The sequence below is a fragment of the Mesocricetus auratus genome, unplaced genomic scaffold (assembly GCF_017639785.1).
Source record: "Mesocricetus auratus isolate SY011 unplaced genomic scaffold, BCM_Maur_2.0 Super-Scaffold_100006, whole genome shotgun sequence".
NCBI lineage: Eukaryota > Metazoa > Chordata > Mammalia > Rodentia > Cricetidae > Mesocricetus > Mesocricetus auratus.
The window spans coordinates 67138974-67165918 of NW_024429190.1; the positions used below are offsets into that span (position 1 = coordinate 67138974).

General features: G+C 41.1%; 1 protein-coding gene across 5 annotated transcripts in view; it reads right to left on the minus strand.

The window, feature by feature from the left end:
- Nucleotides 1–473: 473 nt before the first annotated feature.
- The window catches only part of Ankrd17 (ankyrin repeat domain 17), a 134777-nt gene continuing 108305 nt past the window's right edge, over nucleotides 474–26945 (minus strand). For all 5 annotated transcript variants that reach the window (XM_040747378.1, XM_040747377.1, XM_040747381.1 and 2 more), the window contains 10 exons: nucleotides 24697–24868; nucleotides 23044–23491; nucleotides 22290–22445; nucleotides 20167–20316; nucleotides 16160–17787; nucleotides 12244–12441; nucleotides 5973–6221; nucleotides 4556–4734; nucleotides 3367–3531; nucleotides 474–1834 (listed from right to left, as the gene is read on the minus strand). In XM_040747378.1, coding sequence (XP_040603312.1) covers nucleotides 1775–1834; nucleotides 3367–3531; nucleotides 4556–4734; nucleotides 5973–6221; nucleotides 12244–12441; nucleotides 16160–17787; nucleotides 20167–20316; nucleotides 22290–22445; nucleotides 23044–23491; nucleotides 24697–24868 — 3405 coding nt within the window. In that variant the 3' untranslated portion in view covers nucleotides 474–1774. The remainder of the gene's footprint in view (nucleotides 1835–3366; nucleotides 3532–4555; nucleotides 4735–5972; nucleotides 6222–12243; nucleotides 12442–16159; nucleotides 17788–20166; nucleotides 20317–22289; nucleotides 22446–23043; nucleotides 23492–24696; nucleotides 24869–26945) is intronic.

Here is a 26945-nt window from a genome sequence, read left to right on the forward strand (position 1 = left end):
GAAGAAGACAGACCCGTGCAAAATTCAATAATACAAAATGTTAAATAACATCACACAGGGTTTTTGTTTTTAGTAAAGTGCTGTCTTTTAAATCTCATGGCTATATTTGTAGGTTGTTCTCCACCTAATTTGGGTGTACTTGTCATAAGTGGAAAAGCAAATGTATTACTTAAGTGACATCTCCTAGCTGAAAAGACAAGTGTACCACTTACAAACTGCTGGGTAGGTTTGAGAAACGAATCTTACACACTCTACTCAGGTCACTAGAGGCAACCTGCACTCTGACAACCAAGGAATATTATTATCAGCTTTAGGTGGTGGTTTATCTAAGCTTTAGTTAGTGTTTAACAGTGTAAAGTTCGTATCTAATTAAAAACCAAATTGATAAATACAGTATTTATCATGTATGCATTGTTTTATATTTTAACCACAGAAGTTATTTTTCCATAGGAGACAGGGTAGGACACATATTCTTCTTGTATACATTATTGTTTATTGTTTCAAGTGGATGGAATATATAATTCCCACTGAGTAGTTTAGTGTGGCCCTGAATCACATATAAACAGGTTAAATGTAGTCTTTATAATCCTTGTATTCGTGTATCAACCATAAAAATCGTCTTAATAACAAACCCAAACACTCTTTGACTTGGCCCAAGTTAGCTGTTCATCCTTTTCATTGCTACAACAAGTGCAGAGAGCAAGGAGCCTTTCAACCTAAGACATAAGATGCTTGAAAAAGGAAAATTTTGTTTTGACTCTTTATGATCAGGAAGCCAATGTTAAGACTCAATATTATCCAATATAAAATATGCCGAATTGTTTAAAAATAAACAGTATATGCTGACTGAGAACTGTGGTGGCTTTTATGTTTCTCCAAAGTCTCAAGCTTTCTGGTTAGAAGAAACCACTGATGCCACTGAAGATGCTCCACCTTTGTGTAGTAGCCGCGACGATAAAAAGCTTTACAGAGTGTTTTCACTATTGAGCAAGAGAATCTTACTAGTAACAGTGGCAAAGACAGAGTCCAAACTGAAGAGTGTGTGTGTATTAGTTCGAAGGTGTGACAAATGTAATAAAGACATGGAAAAATCAGAAATTTCTTTTATATGCCTTGCTACAAACAAACCTAAAAGGGAGCAAGATGGATGTTTTAAGAGCTAACAGAGGGAAACATCCACTGATAATGCCCATCATTTTACTTTATGCTTAAATTACACAAGTAGAAAAGTTATGCTTATTAATAGTTTAATGTATGAAGGAAACATCCAGATTGCTGAATATGAAGGTACATATCTCACATTAATTTAAGTCTACATAAAGTAGAGCCTCTATACTGACATATTGAAATTTACTTTCTGCTTAGCCTTTTCTGTTATGTAAACAATTGTACATTTATTTGCCATTCTAAAACTTCAGGATCAAGTTTACATAATTTTGCTAAATTTCCGTGTTTGCTCAGAAGCAGTTTACAGTACTAAAACCAACCAGCCAAAGAACAGCTTCAACAGAAAGTTATGTCTGAAGGAGAAGAGGGGAAGAAAGAAGAAAATGATACGAAAAATGCTAACTAAGGTAAAAACAGATGACAATGGAGAATGGGCAGTCACAAATGTTCACAGAAAATAGGTCAGTTAGTAAGTTCTTCTGCAAAAAGCCTACACACTTCAGTCAAGCACATCAGTAGAATGATTTGGGAGCATAAAAAATGTTTCTCGGCCACTTGTGATTTCCTCTGAATGAAAGGAATCTGCAGGCTAACAGGCTTATCCTCATCAGCCAAGCTGGTTCATGTGTACACTGTTCATGTGAGGTGCCCAGGGTCCGGTCCACACCTACGAATACAGAGCATGCATTTCACCAAATACAAATTAAGCAGATATTTAGGTTAAAATAATACTCCTAAAAAACAATCAGGTATCTATGAACTAAGTTCATTCAGTCTTCAACATATAGTCAGATATGTGGAACAGGAAATACCTGGGAGTTCAAGGTCATCCTCTTACTGCATAGTAAATCTCAAGGACAGCCTGGGCTACTTGAGACTTTGTGTCAAAACTAAGAAGGGGGAAAAAAGGGTGGGGGAGGAGCACAGGGGCTGGTGCCATGGCTCAATAGTTCAGCATACAGATGCTCTTCCAGAGGACCTGGGTTTGATTAACAGGGCCTACACAGCAGTTTTCTCTTGTCTATTTCTAGTTCAGGATCCTCTTCTGGGTTTCAAGGGCATAAGGCATGCATGGAATGTTGACATACATGCAGGCAAAACACCCATACATATAAATTAAAAGAAAAAAAAAACACTTAAAAAATGTGCAACATATTAGGAAACAACAAGAAAAAAGAGTAACGCCCCACACCTGACTGGGGCCTTGAGAATGCTCAGCATACGCGGTCAGCAAACCACACCTCAAACTTTTCTCCTTTTGAAACACTAACAAGAGGTGACACTCAAGCAATGTAAAATGAGCTACTTGACAAAATAAAGACTGCTGTGAAAGGACAATTATTCAGACATATTGAACACACCCAGGTAACTTAAGCACAAGTCAAGCATAGTTGCTGATACCTATGATCCCAGCACAGGGGCAGCTGAATCAGGATCAGTCTGGGACAGCTAGTGAGTGCCAGATCAAACAGAAAGACCTGTTGTGGGGGATGGGGACCCATTCAAGTACATAGTCATTCTCTTAAGTTTGCAGTTATATACAGTTTTGGATGACACTGTTAAAACGTTAAGACTCTATAGCTCTTTACATACTAACGAATTTTACTTGAGTATAAAGTTATGTTACATGAAGATCACTTTGCAACTTGCTATTTTTGTTTTTGAAACAGGGTCTTACTATGTAGCCCAACATGGTCTGGAACTTTCTTTTTTTGTTTTTTGGTTTTTTCGAGACAGGGTTTCTCTGTGACTTTGGAGGCTGTCCTGGAACTAGCTCTTGTAGACCAGGTTGGCCTTGAACTCACAGAGATCCGCCTGCCTCTGCCTCCCGAGTGCTGGGATTAAAGGCGCCACCAACACCCAGTGGTCTGGAAATTCCTATGTAGACCAGGCTGACCCCTAACTCCCAGAGATCTACCTGCTGAGTGCTGGGATTAAAGGTATGCACTACCATGTCCAGCTCTATAATTTAAATTCTCCTACATACTATCTGCTACACAATATAATCTTTAATAACACGCCTTTCTATAATTAGTTAAGTAACTGAGCATCGTTTTATACAAAGGTTTCCAATTCATTTCATCTGTACTCAATTTCTTCTCTTGGCTGTATTCATGTGCTCTATTGCTTTTACCTAAATTCTGTTTGTCTTGTATTTTGTAACATGTGAGTGACTGCTTACTGAATAACCAGCCTTACCGTTTGAGGACCATTATTTTCTGTGGAACTTGAAACCATCTTTATCAGTGAATTCCAAGAAGGGTCTGCAGCATGAGGGCCATTAAATATGGGTCCTCCAGTACCATCAGGGAGAGGTGCTACTGGAGGAATCATTGCATTCCCATACACAGAAAAAGGCATACCCTTAAAACAAAGGAGGTGAAGAAAGAGAGATTAACATCCGGTCAGTTTTTCTTTTTCTTTGCTCCTCCCCCACTTCTAATAAACAATCTTGCAAGGACTGTGTGGAGAGAACTTGTCACAGAAAACAAAAATGAGGTACTAGGGAGGCAAACAAAGGCAGCCTGGCTTACAAGGTGAATTTCAGTCCAGACAGGGATACAATACATACCATCACAGTACAGAAATGAAACAAAAACAACAAAACAAATCAAAGTCAAAAGCCCTAAAACTAATTTTAATACCTCAACTGACTTTATAAATGTGTAAGTTACTCACAGAGCCTAAATATTATTGACATGAGCTCATTTAGCAGAGAAAAGCTGGGCATGGTGGCCCAGGCCCTTTGTCTCAGCACCCAGGAGGCAGAAGCAGGTAGGGCTCTGAGTTTGAAGCCAGCTTGAGTCTAAAAAGTGAGTTCAAGACCATGGTGAGAGCCTGATTCATGAACAGAATAAAAAACAAGCACCCATTATAAAGGTTTCAAAAATCATTCCACTAAAGGCTCCCGCCTACATTCCCAGCATATGGGAGGTGGTACAGAAGACCAAACATTAAGGTCATCCCAGGCTATAGAAAGAGTTTTAAATGGGCTGGAGAAACAGCTCTACAGTTAAAACAGCATGCTGCTCTTACAGAATACCTTAATTTAGTTCTTAGCTCTTAATTTAGATGGCTCATGATTTCCTGTACTTCTAGCCCTAAGGGATCCAATGTCCTCTTTGACCCCAGTGGGCACATACATACCCACATATACACACAATTAAAAACAAACAAACAACATATTCCAATCAAAATAAGCAAACAAGACTCCTAAAACAGAAGTCCCCTAAAGTCCCCTAAATGACTAGGAAACTAAGTACTTCTATCTTAGCCAGTTTGGCTTGAAAAGCCCCAACAGAATCCTGCAGATGTTATGTTTGGAAAAGAGAGATAACTAGGAATGAGAAAAACATTTTATAATAACAAAAATGCTTATTTAAATTACCCCAACTTTAGGAAAGTCCATGTATCCTGCAGGAACATGCTGATGGAATGTACCAGAAGGAGTTACAATTCCTGTACTATCTCGCTCCATTGCTTGATGCTGTGAAAACACTCCTGGGTCAGACATTGGCCTGTGAATCATGGGATTTCCCATCCCAGGGTTACACCAGTCTACTTTGTCTGAGAGGAAAAAAAACAACAAGCAAACAAAAGTTGATAACATTCAATAAAAAGCTTAAAAGAAGTACTTTTAAGTTCTATTTTTAACTTGTTACAAACTGAATTCTTTTAAAAACATAACAAAAGGCTACACACAGTAGTAGCAAATGCCTGATATAGTAAATGTGTGGATTCGCTTTTCTTAATGTAATTCTGTGGGACGGAACTACAAGACATTCTTTGACTTTAGGCAGATCCATAGTATTCCTGAACATGTTACTTTGGAAATGAACATGATATAAATTCATTCTTGTTGTGGGGTGGGGCAACAAATGGGAAGTAGGTCTATCCTTAAACAGTTCCTAAAGTAAAATGTTTGAAGACATCAGATACCAAAGATTTCAGATAGAGAACTTTAAAGTTGTCATGAATTTCACTACTTCGTATAAAGATAAAATAATACACAAAAGAACTGTGGTTAAGTAGGCTGACAGTACAACTGGATATATCAGTTATGTGAGAAAGAGCTATCTTGAGAAAATGTAGATCATGAGTAACCTTGATGGATAGGGAAGGATTCACATGAGAAATCCCTTCAGTAAAAATTTATTCACTTAAACAGCAACAACAATGACAACAAAACACCACAAAAGAAGATAAAACCTAAGAGAGAGTCAAAAGACCTCAAAACAAATACCAACTTTTTAATATGGAAAAATGAAATACAAGTAGGCCAGCATAGGGCAAGACGGCAAACACCAGTAAATGAAGTATTTATGAGGTGAAGGCAAAAGAATCAGGAGTTCAAAGCTAGTCTCAGCTATACAGTAAGTTCAAGGCTAGCCTAGTATACAAGAGATTCTCAAAAAGCCAAAATTCTTTACATGCATTAGATTTTCAGAGATGAATAAGTGCAGTGGGAAAGACCATGAACCCAGAACTAAAAGAAGCTGATTGGTCTAACTGAAGAGATAGGTTAATTCCTTTAAAGAAATGAGGGCCAGAGAGATGTTTCAGTGGTTAAGAGCACTGGCTGCTCTTCCAGAGGAACTGGATTTGATTCCCAGCACCCAGGCAGCTAACAACTGGATGTAACTCTAGTTTCAGGGGAAACAATGCTTGCATCTGGCCTCCTATGTAGCACAGACATACACGCAGAATAAACAACCACACTCAATGTAAATAAAAATCTCAAAAATTAAAAGTATTATAGCTAACCAAGTAAACTTAATTTCCAGTAATATGACAGCATATCTTACCTTGATTGCCACCAATCCCTTCAAAGGACCAGATGCCACTATGTCCTACTGATGTAGACAAATTACTCCCTATAACAGATGGAGCAGAAGTTCCAGTTTGCCTGATACGTGCAGAACGTTCAGTCCCAATAGGGACCGGAACTTTCCTGTCCTGAGAGACATTGCTGGGCTTTTCGGACCCTAAAGGTACTGATGATGAGGCAGGAGACGGTGCACGAACGCCAGAGGATACCGACTGTGCAGGAGACTCTGTAAAAAGATATTTTGAAATAAGGTATCTTAAAATATATACTTTTCCAAGGAAAGCTGAGGTATAGGAGTAATTAGTTTTTAATATGCATCCAAATAAATGAAGTGCTGAGCCATTTTCACATATATACACCATTATACTTCATTTTACTCCAATTACTTTCTTGTCTTCCCTCCTTGCTAGACCCTTTCTTCCTTTGAAATAATTTTTTCTTTTGTTTTGAGAATAATGTTTAAGGTCCTGGAGAGATAGCTTAGTGGCTAAGAGCAATGGCTGTTCTTCCAGAGGCCCCGGGTTCAATGTTCAATTCCCAACACCCACATGACAGCTCACAACTCCAGTTCCAGGGGATCTGACACCTGCACACACACAAAAAAAAGTTAAATAAATTATTTTTAAAAAAGTTTAAGCTGAACATGATGGCTTACAAGGTGAATTTCAGTCCAGACAGGGATACATACATACCATCACAGTATAGAAATGAAACACATTTTTGGAAGTCGCTCGCTCGCACTTCCTGTTTACTCAATTACTATTATTTCCTTCTTGGGTCTCTGAGAGAGCTGAAGACTAAATAGTATAGTTTTCCCTGTTTACCAGTATCAGTAAAGAAACTCACTATAAGCCAGGCATTGGTGGCACATGCCTTTAATACTAAAACTCAGGAGGCAGAGACAGGTGGATCTCTGTGAGTTCAAGACCAGCCTGGTCTAAAGAGCAAGTTCCAGGACAGCCTCCAAAGCAATACAGAGAAACCATGTCTGGAAAAACAGAAACAAAACCACTCACTATATGTATTAAATGTAATAGGTTTAAAAGACATTAAAAGATAATTTGATATGCAAATTAGAGTAGAAAGTAAATTAGGTACAAGACTCATCAAGAGAGACTAGATAATGGAATATTTTCTTGGAATTTGTCATATGCATATGGACTAGACATTGTTTTTTTTTGTTTGTTTGTTTGGTTTTTTTTGGTTTTTCGAGAGAGGGTTTCTCTATATTGTTTTGGAGGCTGTCCTGGAAGTCGCTCTGTACCAGGCTGGCCTCGAAGTCACAGAGGTCCACCTGCCTCTGCCTCCAAAGTGCTGGGATTAAAGGCGTGTGCCACCAACGTCCAGCTGGACTAGACATTGTTAATGTACTTATTGCCATGTATAAATTATATAGTTATTGTACTTATTGTACAGTTTTTCTCATATTAGTTATAACATTTTTAAAATTTTATACAAAAAAAGGGGATATGTAATGATATCTTTCTTGCACAAATAAAGTCTGTCTGGGGGTCAGAGAATGGAGCTTGCCACTATCTAACCATAGAGATCTGGAGGTCTGTACAGACAGGCAGGAAGTGATGTAGCTGGGCAGAAACAGGATATAAGCAGGGAGAAACAGGAAATCACTTTCTTCTCTGCAATGACACATAGGAGGTAAGGTGTGCTGTGGCTTGCTCCTTCTCTCTGATCTCTCAACATTTCCCTCTATATCTGACTCTGCTTTTTTATTACCTAGACCAATTAAGAAGTCTCTTTTCTTTGCAAAACAACTGCTTTGGTGTTGAGGTAGTCTGAATGAGAATGACTCCCCATAGACTCATGTCTGAATACTTGGGCCCCAGTTGGTACAACTGTTTGAAAAAGATCAGGAGGTAGGTCATGTTGGAGATGTGTCACTGGAGATGGGCTTTGAGGATTCAAAGGTCCAAGCACCCGCATTTAATCCCAGCACTCTGGAGGTAGCAGCAGGGGTCTCTGTGACTTCCAGGACAACCTGGTCTGTACAATATGTTTCAGGGCAGCCAGAACTTTGAAGAGTAACTATGTCTCAAATAAACAAAAACCAAAACCCCAAGTAGTTCCCAGTTAGCTCCTGTGTCTTTGTGCCACCCCTATGGGAGGGAGCTGCACTCTTATGCCCCCGGCCTGCTGCCATGCTGCTTAAGGACCCACACTCTGTTATCATAAGTCCTCTATAAACTCTTCTATAAGCTGTCCTGCCATGATGTCTCTTCACAAAAACGAAAAGGTAACTAAGATAGAAAAAAGGTATCAGGGGATGGGCTATTGTTGCAACAGGCCTGACCATGCTCCCTTTAGGAAGACTTTGGGACTTTAGTGGCTGAAAACTATGTGGCACTTATACCATTCACGTGACATTCTGACAAAAAAATGCACTTGTCTCAAGAATCTGCCTGACACTGAAACATTTTGGGGTAATTTCATTAGTAGAAGAGATTTCAAGACAGGCTAATACTTGACTTTGTCACTTGGTTGTTAGCAATCATTCTTACACAGCTCTATAATGACAAGGAAAAGGCTGGGTAAAAAGAAATGCAAACTGTACAGTTGGAGAAGAAAAAGGGCACCAGGAAATTTAACATTGGACCCAAAGCTTGTGCTGAAAGATCAGAAGCGGCTTATGCAGAATGAAATGAAAGGAGTGGTGCCCTTGGGGCAAGACCCTACCCAGCTAAGCCTCCAATTTAACAAGAAAATAGTAAGAAATTACAGGAAATCACTAGTCACATGGGAAGGTAAAAAATTCAACTCTCATGCAAATGTAATCCAAGGAGGAACAGCTTCTACCCCAAGCAAACACTGGAATTAGGCAGCATAAGCATGTGGTTCTGGCATTAAAGTTATAAAGGAGCTGGACAGTTGGAGCACACCTTTAATCCCAGCACTCAGGAGGCAGTGGCAGGCAGATCTCTGTGAGTTCAAGACCACCCTGGTCTACCGAGCAAGATCCAGGACAGGCTCCAAAGCCACAGAGAAACCCTGCCTTGAAAAACCAGGAAAAAAAAAAAAAAGACACAGGAGTGAAGGGTTTGGAATCTTTCCCCATGGTTAAGGGAAGCCACTGAAGGTAAGTGATGCAGCAAGGGAATGTAATCAAAGAGAGAAGTGTATAGCAGTCAACAAAGCTTGGAGGGCAGAGCCATGTAAGCTCTTTGACAAGAGACAAGAGTTACAGGATTTGGAATCTGTTCTGCTGGATTTTGGCCTAAGTTTGTTGTATTTCCTCACTGTGGTCATCCTTCCCTTTGGAATTCTCTGCCATTTAATGTTGTAGGTATGTGATTTGGTTTTGGTTTTATAGGGGGGTGTAATTAAGAGATTACTTTGTGTCTCTGAAGAAATATTGGACTTAAAATAGTTTTGAAATTGTGCTCAGTGCATTTCGTATTATGATATGGCCACAAACCTATGGAGGCCAGAGAGAGGAATGTGGTTGTTTGAATGAGAACGGCCCTCAAGCTAACTTCTGAATATATTTCTCCATTTTTGTTTTTTTTTCAAGGCAGGGTTTCTCTGTATTGTTTTGGAGGCTGTCCTGGAACTCTCTGTAAACGAGGCTGGTCTCAGAGCTCACAGAGATCCGCCTACCTCTGCCTCCGGAGTGCTGGGATTAAAGGCGTGTGCCACCAACGCCCAGCTCCATGTTTTTGTTTTTGTTTTTTTTTCGAGACAGGGTTTCTCTGTGGTTTTGGAGGCTGTCCTGGAACTAGCTCTGTAGACCAGGCTGGTCTTGAGCTCACAGAGATCCATCTGCCTCTGCCTCCCGAGTGCTGAGATTAAAGGCGTGCACCACCAACGCCTGGCTATGTCTCCATTTGATAGAGCTGTTTGAGAAAGTGTAGGAAGTATGGTCTTATTGGAATAGATGTGACACTGGTGGTGGGCAGAGGGTTAGAAAGCCCAAGCCATTCCTAGTTAGTGCTCACTCTCGTCTATCTCTCTCACGCTCCAGCCTCCAGTGTTATGCATACCTGCCTGCTGCCATGCTCCTCGCCATGCTGCTCATAAACTATAACCCTCTGCAGCTCTAGTTCCCCTAAACTCTTCCTTCTGTAAGTTGCCATAATCATGTTGCCTTCACAGCAACAGAAAAATAATTAAGACAGCTGCTAGATACAAAAACAAAGGAATTCAAGTATGCAATAAATCTGTGAAGTCTAGCTTAGGAGAAAAAAAACTGGTTGGCAGAAGACAATTAGAAGCAATTCCTCATCATTGTTTTCCTGTATCCTGTTGATATTCCACGCACATAGTTTTGGAGAGATGCCAAGCAACCAAAAAGACAAGACACACAAGTTTTTGATTTTTTGAAACAGGTCTTCAACTCACCCTCCCTCTGCCTCAGCATTGCAAGCCTAGAATCAGATACATTCTACCACAAGCTGTAATCCTTAACATTAAATATTTGCATTAGAAATTCAAATGGTAGCCGGGCGTTGGTGGCACACGCCTTTAATTCCAGCACTTGGGAGGCAGAGCCAGGCGGATCTCTGTGAGTTCTAGGCCAGCCTGGTCTACAGAGCTAGTTCCAGGACAGCCTTCAAAACAATAATACAGAGAAACCCTGTCTCGAAACCCCCCCCCCAAAAAAACCAAAGTGTTTTACGAATTACTAATAAATTAAGAGGAAGAAAAATCTTGTTTGATAAAAAAAAAAGCAGAAATACTAAGCACATAATTGAAACAAGGTAAAAGGGTATGGAAGTGCCTGTAAGTCCAGTGACTCAGGAGATTACAGCAGGAGAATTTTACATTTGTGGTATGGTAAGGCCATCTGAGCAACTTAGAGAGAACTCATATCAAAATGAAAAGTAAAAAGGCCAGTGATGGCACATGCCTTTCATCCCTGCACTTGAGAGGCAGAGGCAGGTGGATGTTAGCCGGTTCGAGGCCAACTTGCTCTACAAAAAAAGGGGAAGGAGAGGAGTTGCTGAACACAGGGCTTAGTGGTTAGAGCACTGGCTGCTCTTCCAGAGGACATGGGTCCAATTCCCAGCATATATATGGCAGTTCATTACTGCCTGTGACTAGTCCCAGGATCTGACACCCTGTTCTGGCCCAACAGGTACTAAACACACATGGTGTGCAGACATACATGAAGTAAAAAACATACACATAAAATAGGACAGAAACTTTTAATAAGTAAACAGGGAGCTGAGATTACAGATCAATCACAAATAGCTTGACTACCTTTTTCAAGATTTAGGTTCATATTTCCAGTACTACTTAAAAGAAAGCAAAAAGGAGGGCACAACTCTTTAAATGTTCAGTTTCTAAGTCAGGTTGCTGATACAATAAGGATATAGTTCTATACTGGGTGAGTTTGTTTTGTTATGCTGCTTAGGTAGTTAAAATTTATAGGTGGAGCCAGGTGGCGGTGGCGCAGGCCTTTAATTTAGTCCCAGCATTCAGGAGGCAGAAGCAGGCAGATCTCTGAGTTTGAGGCCAATCTGGTCTACAGAGTTCCAGGACAGGATCCAAAGATATAAAGAGAAACTCTATCTTGACAAACCAACAACAACAAAAAGGTGGTATTTACACAGCAAGTGTTTTTGTATTTGAGACAGTTTTCACATTACTGACCAGACTATATAGTTGAGGCTGGTCTGAAACACAAACTATAAATTCTCCTACCTCAGTCTTCAAAATAGAATTATGACTAAGTCCCATCATGTAACAGTCACACTTTTTGTAAAGCTAGAAATCTTTCTGCTCCCTAGTTGTATTTAAATATGAGGTAGGGATGTGGTCAAATAAAAGAATACATACCTCACATGCCAAGATACTGCTTTTAATTGTACAGTGTTAGAAGACTCTATGTCTATGAATGGGGTGAGAGGCCTTAGGATGGAGTTATAGATCTTTATCACATGGGTACTGGGAATCAATACTGGACCCTCCAAGAGTATCAAGTGCTACTGAGCTATATCTCTCCAGGTCCGATAATAGTTTTACACATACAGGTTTTATTGATATTACAGATTGTCAAGAGTTAGGAATTGTATCTTTTTACAGCATTAAAATGATGGTGAAGTTGAAAATCCCAAACTTGGAGTGAGCAGCAGTAGCAAATGTCTCTAGTTCCAACATGTAGGAATTGGAAGCAGAAAGTTCAGATTCAAGGTCATCCTTGACTACATGGTGAATTTGAGTCTACACTTGAAGAGCTCCAACCCCTCTGTTTATAAGAAATAATCTTTTCTTTTGGGACAGAGATAACTCACCATTTGATGCTGATGAACATGGAGTCAACAAACTAAGTGGGGAAAAATGCTGTCTGTTAAAGTTAGCAGCTGCAGGTGCTCCTCCAAGAGGTGCTCCAGGCCCATACATTTGACCTCCCGAAAGACTTGAGGCAAAGTTTCCCAAATGTGTAGAAGAAGGTGTTACAGAACCATATGGTGGGTCCATGTTGACAATACCTGTAATGTAGAAGATCACCTTTATTCACTAATTACCCCAGAAGACATCACTGGAAAGAGCACACAAGTGCAACTCTAAAAAGTATTTTTGTTACTTTAAAAAAGAAATTCAGCTGGGTGGTACTGGTGCATGCCTTTAATCCCAGCACTCAGGAGGCAGAGGCAGGCAGATCTCTGTAATTTCAAGGCCAGCCTGGTCTACAGGGCAAGTTCCAGGACACCCAGGGATGTTACACAGAGCAACCCTATCTTGAACAACAAAACAAAAAGTTCTTTAGCTCTTTAGCGGGGAGTGCTGGCAAATGCCACTAATGTCAGCATCTGGGAGAACCAAGAGTGTCAAATTAAGGTCATCTTCAGCTACATAATCAATTCAAGGCCAGCCTGGACTATAAGAGACTATGTCAAACACACGCACACAATCTCAAATGGTCCTATAAGGTTGAGAACAGCCACATGACAAGTTTAAGGGGAAGTCTAGGCTAAAGGAAGACCCTTTCTCAAAACCACTCCATCATCAATAGATATGAACAAATGAATAAGATGACTGAAAGGAATAGTATTTATTACTAGGCATTTAACAGCTCTGGCTGCCCTGGAACTAGCTCTGAAGACCAGGATGGCCTCAAACTCATGGAGATCCTCCTGCCTTGCATTAAAAGCATTCACCACCACTGACCGGCTGTTATGTAGACCAAGCTTGGATTCAAAGATCTGCCTACCTCACTGTTTCCCACTGAAATTCAAGATGTGCACCACCAACACCTGACTAAAAATTTCTTTTAAACAATTGTATAGGGTGGCAGACTGTAGTGGCTCAGCACTTAAAATTCTTGCAATTCTAGCAGAAGACCCGGGATTGGATCCCAGCAGTCATAGGATAACTTAACTATCTGTAACTCAAACTCCATGGGACCAGTACCTCTTCTGACTTCCCTGAGTGCCAGGTACACATTGGTACACATATATTCATGCAGGAAAAACACATATGTAGGAAAAGGTATTGTTCTGAGTACCAGGCCAACCAATGCTATACAGTAAGACTGTCCTTAAGAAACAAAAAACCAACCGGGCGTTGGTGGCGCATGCCTTTAATCCCAGCAATTGGGAGCAGATCTCTGTTCAAGGCTAGCCTAGTCTACAGAGCGAGTTCCAGGACAGCCTACAAAACAATACAGAAACCCTGTCTTACAAAACAAACAAAGCCAGCCTCCGGTGGTTCATGTCTGTAACTGTAGCCCTAAGTCCAAGGAGGACAATCGCATTATTAGCCTGCTGACTAATTTCAAAGGCCGCTGTGAATCTGAGACAAGCATGACCAATATGGTAAGCTCCAGGCCATAGAGGCCTTGTTTCAGATAACAAAATCGAACCCTGAATAAAACAAAACATTCTTTAAAAATAGGATGAGGTCATGTGGACCAACGACCATAGCATGTCCATCTTTCACATAGATTTTCTCAGTTGCTTGAAATGTTCTGGCAAACTCACAATAGTTTCTTCCCTTCCTTGTTTTAAAATACAGGATCTCTCCTTAGCAATGGTGGGACTTGCCTTTAATCCCAGCACTTGAGAGGCACAGGCAGGCAGCCTAGATTACAGAGTTAGTAATCAGACAGCTAGGGCTACACAAGAGAAACCATATTGGAAAACCAAAAATCAGGATAGAAATGAGCTCAGTACTTACCCCTTGACTAAGAAGATTAAGTGTTCTTATTTTGAGATAGGGTCACACTATGTAGCCCTGGCTGGCCTGGAACTCACAGAGATCTGCTTGCCTCTGACTCCCAAGGCTGGGTGGGATTAAAGATGTTCATCACCACACTTGGTGAATTTTCACTGAGTTAAACAGAAATAGAAGAGATAGCTAATGGCTACCACATTAGATGTTGTATTTTTTTTGAGATAGGGTTTCTCTGTTAAAAGCTCTGTCTGGAACTCGCTTTGTAGACCAGGCTGGACTCAAACTCAGAAATTCACCTGCCTCTGCCTCCCAAGTAAAGGCATGCACCACCAATGCCTGGCTATTGTATTGTTTCAGAATGAGAAAGATGTCTGAAAAACAGAAATTTGAATTTAATAAAACTGGTAGTTATTCAGTGTTTGCTGGCATTACTTGGCTGTTCTCCTTCAACCTTCCAAGTTGATTCCTTTCTCAGAAATATCTCACAAACCTCTTTTTTTTTCCAAGGAGGGGGAGATGAGACCTATTTATTTATGGGACATTCAAGATAAAATTTACTGTAGCCTTTAAAAGGTCTTAAAATAAAAACACTACACTAAATGCTAATGATACAACTGGTAAAGAAAGTGCTTGTCTAGGTAACAAAGGGGACCCTAAGAGAGACATTCACCTAGGAAGGGGAAATAGACAAGAGCTCCTGAGTAAACTGGGAGCCTGGAAGAGAGGGGAGAGAATGGGAGTAGGGAAGAGAGCATGAGGGGACAATATGCTCAGATTGGGGGAAGGACAGAGAGAGAGAGAGCAAGGAAAGAAATATCTTGATGGAGGGAGCCATTATGGGATCATTGAGAAACCTGACACTAGGGAAATTTCCAGGAATACAGGAGGATGACCCCAAATAAAACTCTAAGCAATAGTGGAGAGGGTGCCTGAACTGTCCTTCCCCTATAAACAGATTGAAGACTACCATAGAACCTTCATCCAGTAACTGATGGAAGCAGATGCAGAGATCCACAGCTAAGCACTGGACTGAGCTTCTGGAGTACAGACTAAGAAAGGGGAGGAGCGACAACATGAGCAAAGGGATCAAGACCACGATGGGGAAACCCATAGTAACAGCTGACCAGAGCTAATAGGAGTTTATCAGCTCCAGATTGACAGCTGGGGAACTTGCCTAAGACCAAGCTAGGTCCCCTGAATGCAGGTGAAAGTGGATGGCTTGGGAAGTTTGTGGGGCCACTGGCAGTGGGACTCCCTAGTTCATGAACTGTTTTTTTCCAGACCATACCTTGCTCAGTCTAGACACAGGGTGGTCCTTGGTCTTTCCTCAAAGTGGTAATGGGACAGACTTCATTGACTTGTATGTGTGTGTTTATGTGTGTGTGTGGGGGGGGGGTAAGTGGAAGATTAGGGGAGAAGGGAGGGAAGGAAGGGGGCCAGAGATTGATAGGTCTTTTTAAAAACATACTTGTCTAGCGCACAAATAATGCAGTAGCATCTTGCCTTGTTGTAGTGGCCACGCCCTTTGGGCGTGGTTTCAGGTGCAGCCTCGACCCCTTAAGGTACAGGAGGAGCTGGCACGTGCTCTCTTGGGTTTCAGAGAACATCTGAAGAGTAGAAACTACATCTTCTAGAACAGGAAGACCTCAACAGTTATTTACTCTTATCTGTGTAATGAACAAATAGGTATTTGTCATTTATCTTGGGTCTGGCGAGATCATTTAAACCCTGGCCTTCACAAAACCCAATGGGTTCAACTAGTATCACCAGAAAAACAAAACCCTATAGGCACTGGGCACCACAGCCCACACCTTTAACCCCAGTGCTTGGGAAGCAAAGGCTTGAATTCAAGGCCAGCCTGTCTACATAGTGAATTCCAGGAGAGCTTGTTTCAAAAGCAATAGCGCAACAAAAATCCCCTCTCCATCCAAGTACCCTACTTTAAGAGCAAATACATCAAAACATAGCTAAGAATTTCCCTATTAACCATGTGAAATATTAACTACAGAAGGTGAAAAAACAAAATAATCTCACCTGAGGGACTTGGAGCAGGTCTCTGTAATGGCGGCCTAAAACCTGGTGCTTTGGAAGTATCAGATTGATGTAAAGGATCTGAATTTGGCAAATACGAAGACTTTCCAGACAGCATGGATTCTGGTGTTGACTGAGATGAAACAACAGATCCTCCCCAGAAGGCATGAGCATTTGTAGGGTTGTTTTCAAACAATGTGCTAAAGGGCCCAAATGGTAAAGGAGCACTGAAGTTGGGAGCAACAGGCTTATTTGCTGGATGTACTGAATTCTGACAAGCACTTTGTGTACTTAAGGTCGAAGGTAGCTGGACAGAAGAGGGAACACTATGAGGTCTTTTAATGTGATTAACATTGAGGACTGCAACAGATGAATTCTGCACTGGAGCTGGATTCTTGTGAGGGGCAGCTGTGCCATGAGAAGGTGGTCTAAGAGCAGGGGTTTCCATTTTAGGAGGCTGGGAACATCCCATCTGTGTTTGAGGCATAGGGTACGTCACAGGCGCAGTAGAAGGCACCGCCACTGGAGCAGAACTTGTTGCTGTAGGAGGAACAGTCATTCTCACATCCGGGGAAGGAACCTGAGACTGCTGAAGAGGGGGTCTTGGCTCCTGAGAAACAGATCCCGGAGGTTGCTGCTGCGTGGAATGACCTGATGAGCTCCCAGAAGAACTGCTGCTGTGTGGGGGCCTATTGGAGGTTTCTACTACTGGCGGACTACTTGCTTCCTGTTCGGAAGTAGATGCCCCTTTATTTGGGGATGCTGCTCCACAATTCAAAGGGCTATTCCTAGAAACCCCTCCTGGCTGGGCTGGTGGTGATGGGGAAGATGGGGAGGATACTGGGTAGTGTTCTTTGGCAGTAGGCATAGGATATGTGGCGTTTGTGGGTGCAGTGCTGTTGTTGCTTGCTGTAGTTGTGACTGTTGTAGTTGTGGCATTAGATGTCTTCACAACTGTGACAAAAAGCTGCCTTCTGACTGAAGGAGAACTTGGACTGCCATTTGAAGATGTACCAGGCACCGCTGAAGCTGATGAACTGGTTGTAGTTGTTGGACTTGAAGTTAAAGAACCTGCGGGATTCACCTGAGAACCACTGCTATTCTGATTGCTATGGCGAGGCACCATGTGAGGCTTAGGCGAGTTAGTAGCTCTGGCAGGGCTCAAAGGCCTGACAGGAAAAGGACCCCAAGTGGATTGAGCTGGTGGAAAAGTACCTCCAAAGTGGGTCATGGGCAACCTTGGTGGACGGATCTGCTGGAAAGTCTGAGCAGCAAGCAAAGCATGTGCAAACTGTGGAGGAGGGTACGCTAATGGAAGGGAGACTGGAAAACCAGGCCTCACATTATTCACGGGGTTCTTTATGGTTTTGTGAGTAGATGCAGAAGAGATCGCAGGCACAGTGAGCGCTGTGGCAGTTTGAGATGTTGATGACAGAGCTACAGTCGTCATTTTTATTCCCATTAAGGAACTATTAGCAGCAGTGGTGGTAGGTGCTGAGGACCCTATTTTGGAATTTGCTGAGGAGCTTTTCAAACGATTCTTTGGAATAAGTTCATCAATCTCTTTGTCTGGATCCTTGATCAAAGCATTGATCAACTGAGTTGCTTGTCTTGTTGATTCAGTGCCACCCCTGTATGTTGATCAACAGACAAAAACAAATGTCCCCGGAGTTAGCCCTAATTTCAGTACGTCATAGTTATATAAAGTCATTTGTGTGCAGACATTTTCTCTGTCTGTCTCTCTCACACGCACATACCACAGATAGACCAAAGAGTGCAAGGGCAATATTCTCACCAATTTTTAGGTATTCTGGAAACAGTAAATTATCCTGAATTAATGCTAAGCTTCAGAAGATCAATAAATTTTAGCTTCTTTTTTTGTATGCACATGGAAGGTGTTGGCAGGCAGACTTTCACAAGCTAGTTCCCTACCACTAACCCATACTACCTATCTTAAGTGACTTTCTTAAGAAGGACTTATTGATATAATTGTTTAGATGTCTGGAAGCTACCATGTGGGTGCAGAGAACTGAATCCTGGTCTTCTGCAATGATTGCTCCAGGTCCTAATTGTTTTATTTATTTTTTTTTAATGAAAACTTCATTTTCCCGCTGAGCGGTGGTGGAACATGCCTGTAATCCCAGCACTCGGGAAGCAGAGACAGCCTGTGAGTTCGAGGACAGCCTGGTCTACAGAATGAGTTCCAATGCATTCAGGGCTGTTACACAGAAAACCCTGTCTCAAAAACAAACTGTTAGAGATTTACTACTCAAGGCTTAGGACAAATGTCCTTAACAGTACTTAAAACATGTTACAAGAATATATTAATTAGAAAAGGGCTAGGGATACTAATATTCTCAAACACTTATTTCTTTTTGCTTTTGGAGACATGGTCTCCATACATAGCCTTGGCTGTCCAGGAACTCACTATAAGGAACGGCTGGCTTTGAAGTCACATAGAACTGCTGCTTCTGCATCGGATGAGATTCAAGGTGTGTGTTACAATTCTCAAATAATTATCAGCCTTTAAAAACTAAGCGTGGGGTGAACATGAGTTCAAATCCCCATTACACACAAGCCTGTAACCTCAGCATTATTAATGGAAGAGGATCCTGGCAGCTCTCTGTACGGTCAGACTGGCTGAAATACCAAGCTTCCAAGCCTCAGGCTCACTGAGGAATTCTAGCTCAAGGGCCAACACAAAGTGATAGACCATAGGAGGGGAATTATTCCCTGGCTCCCACAGTGTAAGCACATGCACTCTCGTGCACACGCCCGCCCGCCCTCCCTCCACCCGACACACACACACACACACACACACACACACACACACACACACACACACACACACACACACACACACACACACTCCCTCCCCCCTGGGAGATAATTCCATTGGTAAAGTACTTGGCAGCACACACAGGAACCCGAGTGTGACCTCAGAACACATTAGAATAAAAAGCTGGGGCATGGTGTCTGCATGCTTGTGGGAAGGTGGAGATAGACAGGTCATTTGGACTCAATTGCTAGCTATGTATACCTACATGCCAATTCTAGGCATTTCAGAGGCTCTGTCTCCCAAAAAGGGAGAAGGGGGAAGGTGCTAGATGATTTAATGGTTAAGAGCATGTACTGCTCTTACAGAGGGTCCAAATTCGGGTCCAAAACCCATGTCAGGTAGGCTATTACTCCAGTTCCAGGGATCTGAGGTCTCTGACCTCTGAGGGCACACACAAACACAACTTAGAAATTAAAAAATAAAACATGGTAGAATGTATCAGAAGATCAGCACCTAAGGTTGTCCTTTAGCATTCACATGTGTACAGATATATACTTGCATTGGCACTCCCAGCAAGAGCGCACACACACATATATACTGTGGTAGTTTCAATGTAATTGGCTTCCCATAATCTCATAGGGAGTGGCACTATTAGGAGGTAAGGCTTTATTGCAGTGCATATGACCTCCTTAGAGGAAGTATGTTACTGTGAGGTAGGGCTTTGAGGTTTCCCATGCTTAGGATGCTGCCCAATCTCAGTTGACTTCCTATTGTCTGCAAGATGTCAGACTCCCAGCTACTTCTCCAGTATCATGTCTGCCTGCATGCTGCTACATCTCACCATGATAATAGACTGAACCTTTAAACTTAAGTGAGTCACCCATTTAAATGTTTTCCTTCAGAAGTGTTGTCTCGCTGGGCGATGGTGGCGCACGCCTTTAAACCCAGCACTTGGGAGGCAGAGGCAGGTGGATCTCTGTAAGTTCGAGGCCAGCCTGGTCTACAAGAGCTAGTTCCAGGACAGCCTCCAAAGCCACAGAAAAACCCTGTCTCAAGGAAAACAAAAAAAAAAAAAAAACAAAAACAAACAAACAAAAAAAAGAGTTGTCTCTTCACAGCAAGAAAAACCCTAAGACACACACACACAAAAATACAAAATGCTACTCAAATGATTCAATTCCATTGAGTTATAATAAAACAGAAAGAAGAAAATGTAGAAATAAAGCTTTGCCTTATAGTTATTATCCGGTCTCCAGTCTTGTCCTTCTGCTTATCAATATCTATGTGTGCACCAGTAAATTCCCGAATGGCATTGATATTACAGCCACCTCTTCCAATCACTCTAGATATCACAGTTGATGGAACAGATACTTTCTTTGACCTGTTTAAAAGTTGCAAAGATAAATTAATAAATTAAGACAAATCATTATTAGGGGTCATAATGAAAATAAGAAATTATAATCAACATATTTTACTATAAATGAACAGACTATTAAGAAATAAGCATCTGGGTTATTCTTTTGTTATTTATTTATTTATTTATCTGTCCATTCATTCATCTATTTATTTAGGTTTGGTATTCGCGACAGGGTTTCTCTGTGGCTTTGGAGGCTCTCCTGGAACTAGCTCTTGTTGACCAGGCTGGTCTCAAACTCACAGAGATCCCCCCGCCTCTGCCTCCCGAGTGCTGGGATTAAAGACATGTGCCACCACCACCCGGCTTTTGTTTTTTAAATGCACAATAAATACAGGATCTTACTATGTAGCCTTGGCTAGCTTAAAAAGGGGATTCTGGCCTATCTCCAAAGTGCTGGGACTAAAGGAATACACTACCACACCCAACTTTCTATTTATTCTTAATTCAGAGAAACAAAAAAATGGCCCCTTTAGTAACAGCACTCAGGAGGCAGAAGCAGAAGGATCTACAGGCTAGCCTGATCTATACAGTGAGCTGCTGTCTTAGCCTACTTTTCATCTTGTTCTGGACTATCATATACCAGGTTAATGTGCACTCTGCCACTGCAAATCCTGCTGGTGCAAATTAACAGGAAGGGTTAAAGGATCTAATATAGGCTAAAGGCTCAAGAAAGGTTTCTTTTAGGCACCCTTCATTTTTGCCTTTTAATGTATTATCTCAAAAAATGATATAAAAATTCTTTGTTTCTCTGAATATTTAATTATCTAGACATATAAAAATTCATGAAGTCACATGAGAAAAAATAAAAGCCTACCAGAAGTTAAAAGAAAAAGAAAAAAAAAAATCACCTAGGTTAGCCTGCCAAGTGGTGGGAGTTGGTGGAAGAAGGGTCATTACTAAGGGCTATAGTGAATTAACTCAAGACTTGCTTGGACTATGTAGGACAGAAGCCTCATTCTGTAGCCTAGGCTTCCAAATCAAACAATCTTCTTGCCTCCTACTCTCAAGTAGTTGGATTACAGGCAAGAACTATCATGCCTCACTTTCCAAATTACAAGAATTCTTACATTTTATTGGGGGGGGGGTATGGACACATGGGCCAGGGAGTACACAGAACAACTTGGAGACGTGTGTCAATTTGTCCGTATCTATGTGATTGTATGTTGTATATGCGCAGGTGCCTGTGGAGGCCAAAAAGTGTCCAATCCCCTCAAGCTGGAGTTACAGGAAGTCGTAAGATGTCCTGTATGGGTGCTGGCAACTGAATTAAAGTTCCTTGGAAAAATAGCAAGCAGTTTTAATTTTGCTTATTTAGCCGGGCATTAGTGGCACACACCTTTAATCTCAGCACTCAGGAGGCAGAGGCAGGTGGATCTCTGAGAGTTCAAAACCAGCCTGGTTTACCGAGCGAGTTCCAGGACAGGCTCCAAAATAATATAGAGAAACCATGCCTTGAAAAAAAACCAAAACAACAACAACAACAACCCAAAAAAAATTGCTTATTTGTTTGTTGTAAACAAATGAGAACCTCAAACAGTTCAGAATGGCCGCAAACTCACTGTGTAGCTGAGGGTAACCTTTTTCACCTCCAAAGTGCTAGTATTACAGGAATGTGCCACCAGGTTTGGCACATTTTAATTTTAAATCTTCACATTGGTCAAAGAATCCCAGTACTTGGGAGGCAGAGGCAGCTGGAACTCTTGAGTTCCAGGCCAGCCTGGTCTACCCAGTGGAATTCTAGGGCAGCCAGAGCTACAGAGAATTACACTAGGATTAGAGTACATCACCACCAACTCACTTCTTTTAAAACACTGACTTTTTTGGCATGTGAAATACAGCAAGATTGTCTCTTGCCCAGATTTAGTTTTGGGACATGAGTTTCTCTACAACCTTGGGAAGAGTGGGAAGACTTTAGTTGTAAACCAAGAATCACTCACCTCCTTACAACCTCCTTCCATCCTTCTTCCCTCTTTTGCCCACGCTTAGGACTTGCTACTGTTAACTTCCCATTTGGAGAAGAAAGAGGAGATGGACCAGACTTTGTACAAGTTGACAGAGAGTTACTGGTCCCTTCATTGACAGTCTCTGACAATCTTTAACAAAGGAGGGAAAGTACATTAATAATGAACAGATGTAGAAAAATTTAAATGACAAAGGTAATAAGATACACAGCTTATTAAGACCAATGAAAGAGAACAAGAGGAACTTGTTCCTAACTTCTCTACTAGTCAACATATAATAACAAAGACCCGGTTTTAAGAATATAATATACAAAGGCAAATTTAGCAAAGTAGAATCCTAACACAATACCATTTTCTTTTTTGAAGCAATCTTGATACATAGGTCAGCCTATACTCAAGTCAACAAGTAGCCCAACCTGACTTTGAACCTGTGATTCTCCTGCTTCAGCCTCCCAATTGATGAAATTACAGGCATGTGCCACCATGCCCAGGTTCACTTACCAATATTTTTAATGAACTGTTTAACAATCACAAAAACTTAAATAGTAAAAATAATTTATTTTCTTCACATAAAATCTGAACAACAGTTTAATCTTTTTTAGCATACAAAAATATTTAGTAGTTAATTTACTTGTTTCAAAAAAAGAGAAAGAAGAAGAAAGGAAAGGAAAAAGAAAATTAGCAACAAGGTGTTTAATCGACACCAGTAAAAGTAGAACTTAGAACTAACTTTATGGAAGTCTTGCCAGAAACGGATTTTCGCTCCTCTTTTGGAAATGTAACCAGAACAGAAGGCTGCTTCTTGCTGGTCACAGTGGTAGTGACCACAGCTGGGGAATGATTGTCACTCTTCCTGCTGCTGTTGCTGTTACTACTTTCATCACTGCAGCTGGAAATCCTCATATTGTCACTGTCCCCACTCTCGCTGGTACTGCTGCTCTTGGATTCTCCATTCACCTTCTCTGGCTGACTGTATGAAATTGGTAGTGGCTCATCAAATATAATTTGAACATTTTCTGGAGTAATTTTATTTTTCCTGTTTTTCCTCTTTGAACTGGTTGTAGTTATGGTATTATTTCTTTTACCATGGGAACCTGCCAAAGTAGTCCAGGTAGCAGATATTCCTATGGTGGTGGTGGTAGTGGCACTTGGAGGCTCTGTCAAGACTTCAGGTTCTTCTGTAAAAGCAGCAATACTAAGTTAGTCATTCACTGATGAGATTGATACAACAGACAACAGTAAAGAGTATCTGGGGCCAGGTGGTGGTAGTGCACAAATCCCAGCACTCGGGAGGCAGAGGTAGGTGGATGTCTGTGAGTTTAAGGCCTGCCTGGTCTACAGAGCTAAACAGAGAAACCCTGTCTTGAAAAACAATCTAACAAACAAACAAAAAAGATTATTTGGGGGTAGCTTGGGAAATATGCACATGAATCATGATAAAATTGTTAAATGAAGTATAATAGTTACTAGGATATATAAAATAATGTCACTCTATGAGAAGAGTAATAGTCAAGTATGTCATTACACATAATGTATACAGTTACATGTAAACAGTTCAAAAAAGAAGAGAAAGACTAAGCACATGTAGTCAAAAGTTTTAAAAATCAAGAATGGAAGATGTCTATATTCTATGTGATCTGAAAGGATGGGGTAGAGTGCAAGGCTACCATGAGCTAAATACAGCAAAGAAAGAAGTACAAAACACAGACCAAAACCAGAATCTAAATAGTTAAATTATGGAATCAGACAGTAAACCAAACAACAGCTTCTCATCTTTAGTCTTCAAATAGTTAAAACTATGTCTAAGCTGACTGATTAGTATTTTAATAAAAATAAATGGGGGAGACAGGAGACAGGGTTTTACTATATATTCAGGGCTAGTCTTGGCTTTTCAGTAATTGACTACCTCAGTCTCTGAATGCTAGGATTATAAGTATGTACCACCACATCCAACTTAAAAGTAAATATAATCATGATTACAATTAGCAGTAGTAGTCTAAGGTAGTCTTTGACTTTATAGCCAAGGGCGACCCTGACCTGCTGACCCTCCTGCTTTCCACTTCCCAAATGCTGCGGTTACCATGGCACACCACCCTGCCTAGCTTAAGCTAACAATGATCTTTTAGTGCAAAGAATTATATTTAAGGCCCAGCACATGGTAGGCAACTGCTTGCAGACCTACCTGCTTGGAACTCATAAACTCTTGAGACAATCTCACCAAGCTGTATATTCTGGCCTTGAACTCACTGTGTCACCCACACATCCTGATCTTGTGATCCTTTTACCTCACCCTGCCATGTAACTGGAAATACAGCTACTAGATGAAGCTAAGTGTAAGATTTGACTGCAGCCTCAAAATGGATGCTTATCTGGAAAAAAATACCTTCAACTTTAAGTTTTTCTTTTTCTTGGGCAGCTTGGAGTTCAAAGTTCTCCTTATTTTTGGCTTCAATTTCTTCTAATTTTCTTCTTTGTTCTTCCTTTTTCTTCCTTCTCTTCTCTTTTCGTTTTTCTCTTTTGGCAGCCAAAGCCAGCCTTCGACTTTCTTCCCTTAACTGTTTAAAAAAGACAAAAACACGGAAACACAACACTAGAGTTTATTTTGAATAAAAGTAGGCACATGTTACTTATGACAAAGCAAATAGGATACCTTAAAAGTCAACGTCATTGGATTCAACTCATTGCTAGTGCTAGATGACACTGCCACTATACTGAAGACAATAATCTGTTATTGGCAAACACAGGCATAGCAGTGTGAGCTGAAGGCCAATTTTAAAATATCAAGCTACAATCAAGGTTTTTTCTTTTTCCTTGGTATTTCAAGACAGTATTTCTCAGTAGCTTTAGAGCCTTTCCTGGAACTCACTCTGTAGACCAGGATGGCCTCAAACTCAGACAGGTGTGAGCTGCTACATGGGGGAATTGATCCTGGGTCCTCCAGAAGAACAGCCAGTGCTCTTAATCACTGAGCCAATGTCTCCAGTCCCCAATCACTTAAAATTTTTATGTTAGGGTTGGAGACAATTCAGTGGGTGTGAGTTTTTACTGCTCTGGCAAAATACATGAATTGGTTCTAAGGATCATTGTTTTTTTGTTGTTGTTGTTTTGTTTTGTTTTTCTAGACAGGGTTTCTCTATATTGTTTTGGAGCCTGTCCTAGAACTCACTCAGTAGACCAGGCTGGCCTCGAACTCACAGTGATCCGCCTGCCTCTGCCTCCTGAGTGCTAGGACCAAGGACCATTGTTTAAGGGTTTAATAACCTCAAACTTTAGCTGGGGGGGGGAATCCAACATCTACAGTCTCTCTAGGTACCACACCACACCACACAGAGTAATTAAAAAGTAGTGAAGATAAATCTTTAGAAAACATTTAAGTTAACCAAGCAGGATGTCACACCAATTCCCAGCTACTCAGTAACTTGAGGGAAAATAACTGAAATACAAAGCCAGCATGTAAAATTTATCAAAAATTACTGAAGATGTAAATCAGGGATGGACTGTTTACCTAACAATTCCTAGAATGATGATGAGACGGGTCAGGGAGTGAGTGAGAGCATACAGATGGGCAGAGACAGGGTGTACCATAATGTTAACTCACTCTGTTTCATTGCAAATTGTTTTTCTCCTGCTCCTTTAAAGTTTGTTTTGTTTTTGGTTTTTCGAGACAGGGTTTCTCTGTGTTGTTTTGGAGGCTATCCTGGAACTAGCTCTGTAGACCAGGCTGGCCTCAAACTCACAGAGATCCGCCTGCCTCTGCCTCCCAAGTGCTGGGATTAAAGGTGTGTGCCACCAACGCCCGGCCTCCTTTAAAATCCTGAGACAGAATCTAACTAGCTATACAAAGCAAAATGGGCTATACAAGAAACTCACAGCAATTCTCTTTCCTCAAGTTCCAAGTATGAGCCAATTTGCCTGGCAGGAAACTCATTTCCAAGCTTTTCTTTTTTCCCACTAAGAGGAAAACTTTAAAAAATGTACTCATGCATGCACATGTACATACTCATACTCCTTGTTTCCGGCCCATATAGCCCATAAGCATTCTTCAGTCTTTTTTTTTTTCTTTTTTTTTTTTTTGGTTTTTCGAGACAGGGTTTCTCTGTGGCTTTGGAGGCTATCTTGGAACTAGCTCTTGTAGACCAGGCTGGCCTCGAACTCACAGAGATCCGCCTGCCTCTGCCTCCCAAGTGCTGGGATTAAAGGCGTGAGCCACCAACGCCCGGCGGCCCATAAGCATTCTTGCTCTGTGTATTTTACATGCACTTCAAATATATGCTTATAAAAACAATGGTATTTAATATATGTAAAAAAAAAAAAAACCTCAGTATCCTGCTAGTGACACCGAGGCAAATAGAAAGACAAGAGGAATTATGAAACCACGGGCAGGAAGGTGAGTCCCTTACTGACACAGGTCTCCTCTCAGCTGAGAATTGAGATTTCCATCATTGACTAACATTTTCTATAAGTATTACTAATATAGAGATAATATTGATGGTGAAAACTATCTTTCAAAGTTTAAGAGTACTGTGTTTAAGAGAATTATAAAACAAAATGCCCCTACGCTCTGAGCCCACTTGGCCAAGGACAGATGACTTCCTGGAATGCTGGGGACTGTTCTTGTAATTGCCCGGTCTT